The 10,264-nt window shown below is 38.8% G+C and overlaps 1 protein-coding gene across 5 annotated transcripts in view; it reads left to right on the forward strand.

The window, feature by feature from the left end:
* Window positions 1–7,082, forward strand: part of SLC35D2 (solute carrier family 35 member D2) — a 55,048-nt gene extending 47,966 nt beyond the window's left edge. For all 5 annotated transcript variants that reach the window (XM_011383473.2, XM_011383472.2, XM_023525042.1 and 2 more), the window contains 3 exons: window positions 4,550–4,628; window positions 5,674–5,756; window positions 6,400–7,082. In XM_011383473.2, the coding sequence (XP_011381775.1) occupies window positions 4,550–4,628; window positions 5,674–5,756; window positions 6,400–6,502 (265 nt within the window). In that variant the 3' untranslated portion in view covers window positions 6,503–7,082. The remainder of the gene's footprint in view (window positions 1–4,549; window positions 4,629–5,673; window positions 5,757–6,399) is intronic.
* Window positions 7,083–10,264: the final 3,182 nt, after the last annotated feature.

The raw sequence follows: 10,264 nt of genomic DNA on the forward strand, positions 1-10,264 counted from the left end.
ATACCTAGTGGTTATACTAAGAAGTGCAGCCTTTCTATCTAGACTGTTACCTAGGTAACAAACAGATGTCTAGACTTCTTGTCTAGTCATCTGCTTGTTACCGAGGACTGCTGCTAATTCAGACTTCCCCAGGACTCCCATCTGGTGGGTGAGTATCCTAGTCGCCCACACTCATGGTAGATGGATATGTGATCTTAAATGCAAGGTATCTGTGAATTCTGAGTGCAGACTAAGGTGTTTTTTACTAAAACGTAGGATAAAATGTCACATGATTGGAACCCTAGACTAGGATTTTTAAGCAAAAATTAAAAACATCCATGATTGTCTTAGGTTTAGGGCTCTACTCCAGGTTAGGAAGCTTGCTGGAAGCTTTTTTATGTCCCTAAATTGGGTTAGTCCTCTCCCCTGAGCAATAATCACTATTATTGTAGTATACTCTGAGCTCCAACACGGTTGATGCTGTGGGTAATGTACCCAGGCCCAACAAAGCTGGCACTCAGTAATAGCACGCTGAGTTTTTAATCTTTTTATTTTATACATGGTAGGATTATTTATAGTTCCTTGGGGCTCTAAATTAATGTCGAATTTATTAAAATTGTAAAAATTAAAAAAAGTTAAATTTTTGTAAGTCCCGATCTATAAATACTGTTGCTCTATTTATAAAGCTAGTAATTTTTGTATAAACATGAGAACGTTTACTTTCATTATTTGATTAATGGTTTGTTAACTCAAGTTTAACCGGTTAAAGTCTCCTAAACAATTTACTGTAAATTAGTCCCATTTACAATCTAGTGAATTTAAAAAATTTTAAACATTTTAAACTGCATTTACAAATGTGATTTACATGATTTTTCCCCCCAGTAATTCGAAGCCCTAATGAGGCCCTAGCAAAGCTAATGGGCCAGGTTGCTTTACACACTTAAGCAACTCTTTGAAATCTAATAACCAAACTTGGAAATGTGGTAAATTAGCTTCTTTTAAACATTCAAGTACTGTGTACTGCCTTACTCACATTTTCTTACTCCTTTCAGATGAAAATTGCAAGTCTAATACCAATTGCACATTCCAAATTAAAACCACAAAGACCGATATGTTGGGTTCTCTAGCTTATCAAATTGTTGTAATTACCTTAATAACAAAGACACATTATTCAGAAGACTACAAAATTTAAGATTGTAATTGAGTTTATTCCTCAACTTTAGGGTAAAGCTTGATGTATTTTATTTCTACTTTTTTTCTTTACCATTCACAGTAATAAACACACTCAGGCCAAAAGTGGTAACTATCTCGATTTACGATTCTGATTATGTCACTAACAATGTGAGATTTGAGCCTAGACCACAGACTGAGTGCTAAATTCTTGCAGGGTTTGTCTACCAAAGGCCAGGTGCACAGGCTGAGCCCTTTCTTGGAGTCTGGTACCCTCTGCTCTGTCAGTAGGGCATCCAAGTTCTTGCCTTCTAACTAGGATCTAGCTTTAAAATCCAACACATCTTATGCTCTCTCTGTATTTTTCCAGTTTCATTCTCAACCAGTTTTGAGTATTATCTCTTTCAAAATTTAATCACCTGATTTAGGTGAATGGCATTTTGCTCCACACTGAGGCTGAAGCTGATTTTCTTCATTTCTCCTTTTTTTTTAATAATAACTTTTTTTCAGTTATAGTTGGCATGCAATACTATACTTGTTTCAGGTGTACAACATAGTGATTAGACATCTATATAACTAACAAAGTGATCACCCCAGTAAATCTAGTGCCTCTCTGACACCATGTGTAGTGATTACAATATTATTGGCTATATTCCTTATGCTGTCCTTTCTATCTCTATGACTGTTTTGTAACTACCAATTCGTACTTCTTAATCCCCTCCCTCTTTTTCACCAACTCCCCCAACCTCCTCCCATCTGGTAACCCTCAAATTGTTCTCTGTATCTATGAGTTTGTTTCTGTTTGTTTATTTCTGTTTGTTTGTTTATTTTGTTCTTTAGATTCTACATATACGTGCAGTCATATGACATTTGTCTTCCTCTATTTGTCTTACTCCACTCAGCACAGTACCCTCTAAGTATTATCTGGGTATCACGATATATCTTTTTCCATCCCCTTATATTTAGTCTGTGTGTGTCTTTTAATCTTAAGTGAGTCTCTTGTAGGCAGCATAAATAAGGGTCTGATTTTCTTGTCCATTCAGCCACCCTCTTTTCATTGGAGCCCTTAATTCTTTTTCAGTTGAAGTACTTGTTGATAGATATGTAATGATTGCCATTTTTTATTTAGACTTTTGATACATATGTATTTTTTTTCTTCTAAAAGAAGTCCCTCCAACATTTCCTGTAATATTGGTTTGGTGGTGCTGATCTCCTTTAACTTTTTCTTGTCTGGGAATATCTTTATCTGTCCTTCGATGCTACATGATAACTTTGCTGGGTAAAGTAATCGTGGTTGTAGGTCCTGGGTTTTCTTTAAATATTTTGTTTATAATTAAAACATTATAAGCCCTTCTGGCCTATAATGTTTCCATTGGAAATAGGCTGACAGTCTTATTGGTGTTTCTTTGTATATAACTAACTAACTGCTTTTCTCTTGCTGCCTTTAAGATTCTCTCTTTGAATTTAATCTTTGGCATTTTAATTATGATATGTCTTGGTGTGGGCCTTTTTGGCTTCATCTTATTTGGGACTCTGTGCTTGTCCTGGGCTTGTCTGTCTATTTCCTTCACCAGGTTAGGGAAGTTTTCTGTCATTATTTCTTCAAATAGGTTTTCAGTTCCTTGCTCTCTCTCTTCTCCTTCTGGTACCCCTATGAAGTTATGCTTGATGTTGTCCCAGAGGCTTCTTAAACTGTCTTCATTCTTTTGGAATTTTTTTTGTTGCTGTTCTGATTGGGTATCCTTTGCTACCCCATCCGCTTGTCTCCATTTTGATGAATTATTTTTCTGAAACTTTGTTCTGTTCTTTCATATGGGACATGCTTCTTTGTCTCCCCATTTTGGCTGCCTCCTTGTGTCTGTTTCTATGTAATAATAGGTAGGGCTCCTAAGTCTCCAGATCTTAGTAGAGTGGCCTTATGTAGTAGATGTCCTGTGGGGCCCAGTGGCACAGTCTTCCCTGGTCACCTGAGCAAGGTGTTCAAGGTGTGTCCCTTGTGTGAGTTGAATGTGCCCTCCTGATGTAGTTGAGCCTTGGTTGCTGATTGCATTTCAGTGGGAGGGATTGACCCGTGGGCTGATTGGTTGTTAGGACTGGCTGGTGAGGGACTGACCCTATAGAGCAGGATTCACTTTAGCAGGGCCCAATACCTCAGTGCCACCCTGTGTGTCCTGAGCACCCCTTAAACAGTTGCCCTGGAGCTGGAGCTTAGAGCGAGCAAGGCCATTAGTGAGTAATGCTGGGCATGGGCCCTTTAAGAGGAAAGTCTCTACTTCCCATAGCCCTCTGTCTCACTCAGCTGCACCTCCGCTGGTTTTGCAGCCAGAGGTCATAGGAACTTCTCTTCCCAGCACTGGAATCCTGTGCTGGGGAGCCCAGTGTGCAGCCAGGACCCCTTGGGACCCCACACTCTTCAGCTGGGGTAGGAAACTCTGCAGCCAAGATAGCCTTCTTGATTCTTGATTGCCATTTGCAGTTGTGGGACCAGCTGTTTTGCATCTCCACCCCCTGCTACTATTTTGAGGTGACCTGTTATTTGAGGTGACCCAGTTGTAGTAGGGCTTATTTTCAGACAGACCTCTGGTAATTCCATGTGCTGGTTGCCCTGTAGTTTTGTTATAATTTTGGTGTGGTTGCTAGAGGAGGCGTGTATAGCCTCTACCTTCTATGCCATCTTGAATCTTCTAATTTTCTTTACTTCTTGATCGAAGTCAATGTAGTTCTTTACCTTTGGATTTTATATTCTTTTCCTGGGTATGCATATTTTCTTGTCTGGTGCTTGGTTACAATTCTGTAGTCATTTTATTGACAAGTAAGTGTCAAAATGCTGATCAGCATTGAATGCCTATTGAATTGACTTTGATAACAGAGTTCAAGAGTATTAGCGACATAGGGAATCCATTCATTTCAGTCTCCTTTGTCCAAAGCCAGCAATTGCTCAGCTGATTTTCCTTTCTAACACCAGGGATTCTCAGCATTGACTGTACATTAGAATCATCAGTCGGGGCCCCACCTCAAACCAATTGAATGAGAACCTCTGCCAGACAGTGTGTGTTAAAAGTACACCAGGTGATTCTCATGCACAGAGAAGATTACGAACCAGTGTTGTAACATTGTTAAACAAAAGTTTTCTGATCATTTAAAAAATCTCATGGGAAAGGGACAGACAAAATGAAAAGGACACCTGAGGTAGAAAGTTAGGCGAATGCGCGACTGGACCATTTTCCTGTAAAAAGTCGGAGTTAGAAAGGAGGTTTGTTAACATATAGGTTATAAAATCTTTATGTTTTTCTTTTTTATTTGTTCAAAGTACTTGTGTGTGGATCACTCTCTGAGTTTTCTTAAAAATTTGTTATCAGCACCATAAGGCATGCACTCAAGTGTTTGCTTCCTCACCCAGATTTCTGTTGATGTACTCCACGGTGCTGTGCAGCTATTACAACTCAGCCCTGACGACAGCGGTGGTTGGAGCCATCAAGGTAAGCCAGTGAAGCCTTTGGATGCACAATCGAATTGTGGACTTGACTGCGAATCCAATCAGAGTTTATTTTTATTGTTATCCGTGGTAGTAAGAATGGAGGCTTGTGGCATTTTCAGCCGCACCTGGGTGATCCCTTTTTGCATCTCCCCATCTCCTAATCCATAAAACAGAGGGAGGACTAGCTAATTTAAAAAGGAGAGACAAATTATGACTTTTAAATTGGGGGTAGTGGGAGGGAATAGTCTGTGAACATGAAGTAAAAAAAGCTGAAATAAATTCCAAATTTCTGCACTCACCAAGATACCTTGTGATCTACAGTTTGGTTTTCTGAGAGAATCTGCCAACTGAGGAAGGGAATCCTTGTGAAGAACTGTTTTAATCTAAGTAAATGCTCGATTATAAAGCAATAAGCTTATGGATTGGTGTTAGGTATTTGTGTGTGCGCGCATGTGTGTGTGTGTGCGTGCGTGTGTGTGCATGCGCATTTAAATATACACAAGTGAATAGAAGGGTAGGGGTGTTATGAGTTCTCTTCTACAACTGCTTTTTCTATTTACGTGAACTCTTGGAATGAGTGAGAAAAACTACATGCTTCCACAGTAGGCTTATCTGTTGGTTGCCCTGAGGACTCCTAGAATACACTGGACAGAATACTGCTTAGATTTTTTAGATGTCTCTAATCTGTTGAAGTTTAGGATCAATATGATTAAAATTCACTACCCAAAGTTGGTAAAGAGTTGGGATCTGGAAAGCTGATTTTAGTCCAACTCTTACACCTTTTTCTTACGTGCGAATTGGAAGGGGGCATGAGTAATGCAGTTTTCTATGATTATCGTGTCATAGTTTACTTCATTTCTTACAAAGCCTTATGTAATAGTTTTTTTATTCATTCACTTCATTCATTCAACATCTTGTGAACACTTACTATGTACAAGACTATGCAAAGTAACTAAAATATTTAGTTTCAGATTTCACCATATACATGTATTTTCTCCCTAAATCCTTTACTTTTAAAATGACTAATCCTCTCTCTTTTTCTGTAGAATGTATCCATTGCCTACATTGGGATGTTAGTTGGTGGAGACTACATCTTCTCTGTGTTAAACTTTGTAGGGTTAAATATTTGGTAAGTGGGATTTTTAAATGAATTCATTTTAGCAAAGTATAAATTTTTAAAAGTCTGATTAAGTGAAAGAGCAGGTGTTTTGACATTACAGTTTCTAAGATAATTTTACTTAAATCATTCAGTTCATGCATTTTTATGACATACTCCCTTATGTAGATCATGGGGGTGAGAGTAATGAAAATTCAAGAGGCTAAGATCTGAACCTAATTCATCTGTCTTCCTCACAGGAAAGTCCCTTAAGTTATGTCTTCTTTTTGTGAAGGGGACCTCATTAAACTTGAGCTCCATCAAAGCACCGTACACTAAGGATGTTGAGAGGAGTGACGAAGATACTTTTAAAAAGCATTTTGGGGTCCCAGACATGGGGCAGTAATAACATATAGTTTATTCAGTAATAACCAAGCGTTTATTTTCTCTCCAAGTTTCTATTTTAGAGTTGCTCTACTCTTTTTTCTGCCCCTAAAGATTTGCAAAATAAGAGGGGTAGTACTCACAGAGTAATCCACAAACTTGAGGAGAAAACAGGGGACTCAATAATTCCCTTCAAATTAGGCTGACTGCTTACAAAGATGGCTGCAACTGCTAGAGGTACCGCGTATGAGATTTCTTTATTTTCACTCTATTTTTTTTCCTCTCCTTTCAGTATGGCAGGGGGCTTGAGATACTCCTTTTTAACTCTAAGCAGCCAGTTAAAACCTGAACAACCCGTGGACGAAGAAAACATCCCTTCAGATTTGAAGAGTTAGACTCTGGGGCAGAATTGCAGACTGACTTGCAGTCTGGGGGTCAGGGAGGATGTTCTCAGATGGAGGAATGCGAAGCTGGACTTTTGGGACGTAGACCGCCCCCTGATAAAAGCATGAACAGGAGTGTCTGCACCATGGAAAGAGAATCTACCTCACAAGCCACTGCACAATGAGCCATTATCGACCTTAGAAATGTGTCCAGGCAAAGCCTTACCAGCCGAAAGCAGCTTCTCAAAATTAGCCACTGGTTGAAGGATTGTTTCCAGAGGTCTCGCGTGGGCATTTGCTCCTCCACACGTCTGTGCTGTGTTCACTGGTACCGCGTGTGCTTCAGAAGAGGTACAAGGTCAGTGCTGTGATGGTGATGATTTTCTTATTAGCACCTTCGCCTTAATTTCAAAGATCCCAGCCAAAGCAAAGTGCCAGTGAGAACATATTTTTCCAGTTTAAACAGACATGACTTTATTTTCATAAAATTTGCCTATTAACTGCCAGTAGCTACTTATTAGCTTTGATTCGATCTTATATGTTGGTATCTTTTCTCAATCACCAAAGTAAAATAAAAAATACTTTATACACATGCCTCCTATTCTAATATTATTGTAGATAGGTGGAAAAGCAGTATGTCAGTTTTTCACTCTGCCTTGAAGGGTGATATTCCTTTTAAGGTTCATGTTGGGGAAAATTGCAGCATAAGTCTGTGGAACATACAAGACTCAGTATGCACTGTCAGCATTTAAGTAGATCATCTTTCTCTTCTCTTCTCCTTCCAGGCTTGTTCAGGGGGCTATGAAATTCAGATCTTGTGGACTGTAGCCGAAGGTGTAGTTCCTCCTAGGCCTGCCTGACCTCCCAGACCCATGGTGTTGGGGAAGGAGCCCGAGTGGATGAGAGTTATTATTACTCTTTCCATCAGGAAGTGGGCTGTCCCCATCGGGATTGTGGTGCAGGGCAGGGCCCCAGTTTGGGAGACAGGAGCCCTTCCTTCTAGTCTTGTCATCACTGCTAACCCACCAAGACCTTCACAGGTCACCTTGCATTGTGGCTTCCGTTATTTTAACCTGTAAAATTGAACTGGATCTTCAAATACCTGCAAGCTCTAACTTTCTAAGTTTATAGAAGCTGAGCCAGATGTGGGCAGGGCAGCAAATGAAGGAGTGATTGTGTTGTTTCAATTTATTTAATTAAAAAAAATTTATTGTAAAATACACATAAAATTTACCACCTTAAACATTTCTGAGTGTACAGTTCAGTAGTGTTAAATACATTCACACTGTTGTGTAACCAATCTCTAGAACTTTTCATCCTGCAAAACTGAAATTCTATATCCATTAAATAATAACTCTTCCCACAGCCCCTGGCAACCACCATGCTGCTTTCTGTCTCTACAAATTTTGACTGTTCTGGATACTTCATATATGTGAAATCACACAGTGTTTGTCTTTATGTGGCTGGCTTATTTCATTTAGGATAATGTTCTCAAGGTTCACCCATGTTGTAGCATGTGTCAGAGTTTTCTCCGTTAAGGCCGAATAATACACCATCATATGGATATGCCACATTTTGTTTATCCATTCAGTGGACATCCTGCCCATGGACATTTGGGTTGCTTCCACTTCTTGGCTACTTGTGAATAATGCTATGAACATGGGCTTAAAATTATGTCTTTGAGACCCTGCTTTCAATTCCTTTTGAATATTAACATAAAACTGGTTTCCTCAATACACAAAACACTTCTGAATCCAAATGTATGGGATCCTTTTCTCATTAAGCAGTTCTCCAACTCTCTGGACACCAACTGGTTGTCCTACAATTTAATTCTGACATTACCCATAGTGGATCCCACAGATTAAGGGCTCAGTCCCCCAAGATTGCCCCCCATTTCAGATGCCAATCCCGAGTCTCAGGTTGTGACTGGTGCTTCTGACCAACTAGCCATAAATCAGGGGTTTCCCCTTCCTCGGGTTCAGTAATTTGCTAGAATAGCTCACAGAAATCAGAGAAGTACTTCACTTTCTATTACCAGTTTATTAAAAAGTTTATTATCAGTTTATTATTATTATTATTATTATTATTATTGTTGTTATTATTATTATAACTCAGGAAAAACCAAAGGGAAGAGATGCGTAGGACAAGCTGTGTGGGAAATAGTTTGGAGCTTGCATGCCCTCTAGCTGTGTCTGTGTCCCAGCCCATCAATGTGTTCACCGACCTGGAAGCTCTCCAGACCCCATCATTTAGGTTTCGTTACTCTTTTCCACAGTGACACGTGGACCATAGCCGCACCCTCTCACATTCCCGGCCAGTTTACATTCCTTGTACAACAGTGCACAAGGTTTCCAATTTTTCCACATTTTAACACATGTTATTTTCTGTTTTCTTTTGTAGTAGCCATCCTAATGGCTGCGAGGCGATATCTCATTATAGTTTTGATTTGCATTTCACTAATGACTAGTGATGTTGAACATCTTTTCATGTGCTTTTTGGCCATTAGTATGTCTTCTAGAGAAATGTCAATCAAGTCCTTTGCCTATTTTTCTATATGTGCTGCCAAAGCAAGCATCCTTTGCCTGTTTTTGAATTGAGTTGTTTGGTTTTGTTGTTGTTGTTGAGTTGTAGGAGTTCTTTATTGTTTCAGTTTATTTTTTTACTTTTAAAAGGTTTCTGGAGTGTGATCTTGGAGCTCCCAAGCTGTGTAACCACTGTCTCTTGCATTATCAACATCATTTCTGAAACCCAGAGACCAAAAATGCTATCTGAAAAGTGTAAACATTAACTCCTCATTTTTTCAGTGACAAAACAAAAACAAGCTGTTGCTTTCTTCCAAAAACTTTTTTTTTGATTTTGATTTTTAAAATTCTTGAAGATGCTTTTGTATTTTTCTAAAGTTTTAATATGATCAATCCTGTTTTCATGGCTAAGATGCTTGGGGTTGGGGATTCTTATTTAAATTTTTTTTTCTTTCGCAATCACCCCAGTACCTTTCTTCACCATTTCTTAAATGTGGAAAGATTTCGCCTGCTTCCATCTGTGGCCAGCAGAGGACACCCTAAGAGTGGCCCAACAGCTCTTGTAGCTGGGTTGAAACTTGTAATCTGCTGTACCTCTATAGAACCAGAGTCTCGATGTGTGAGCCTGATGGGAGCTCCAATCTAGTTTTTGAATTAAGGTTAGCTGAGGATGTTGGATGTGGAGAGGTGGTACAAAACGGATCAATGAGCTCCAAAGAGGATGAAGAAGAAATGTTGCCCAATGCCCCAGGTCTCCAGATTTCTTTTTTCTTACAAATAAAATCATAAAATGCACTCTGGATGGGAAAAGAAAATTAGTTTAATATCCTTGATATTTTGCTCACTTCTGGCTGTTGTACTACCAATAACAGTGAATCATTTGTTAACCTGGATTTTTTTCCTGCTGTTTTAATATTTTTTCTCTGTATTAAATATATCTCAAGTTAAGGGGCACAGGAGTTTTGTGAAAGTTGTGTTTGTTTAAAGAATAAAACCTAGTTTAGAGACTAAGTTTATAGATATTATACAATAATATGTATTATATGTAACTATATGTTTTTCATTATCTATATTTTATTTATATTCATTTTCTGTGCCCTCAGGAAAATGACAGAGATACATATGTCAATCATTTCTGAGTCCTTAGTTACTTTTCTCCTTTTGCATGATTATTTCAACTTTTAAGTCATTTCAACTCAAACTCTTGAGTCATTTTTGTGTTCCATGAATGGATACGTGTATTTGTGCTGCA

Source organism: Pteropus vampyrus, unplaced genomic scaffold, assembly GCF_000151845.1.
Source record: "Pteropus vampyrus isolate Shadow unplaced genomic scaffold, Pvam_2.0 Scaffold520, whole genome shotgun sequence".
In the NCBI taxonomy this organism is placed as follows: Eukaryota; Metazoa; Chordata; class Mammalia; order Chiroptera; family Pteropodidae; genus Pteropus; species Pteropus vampyrus.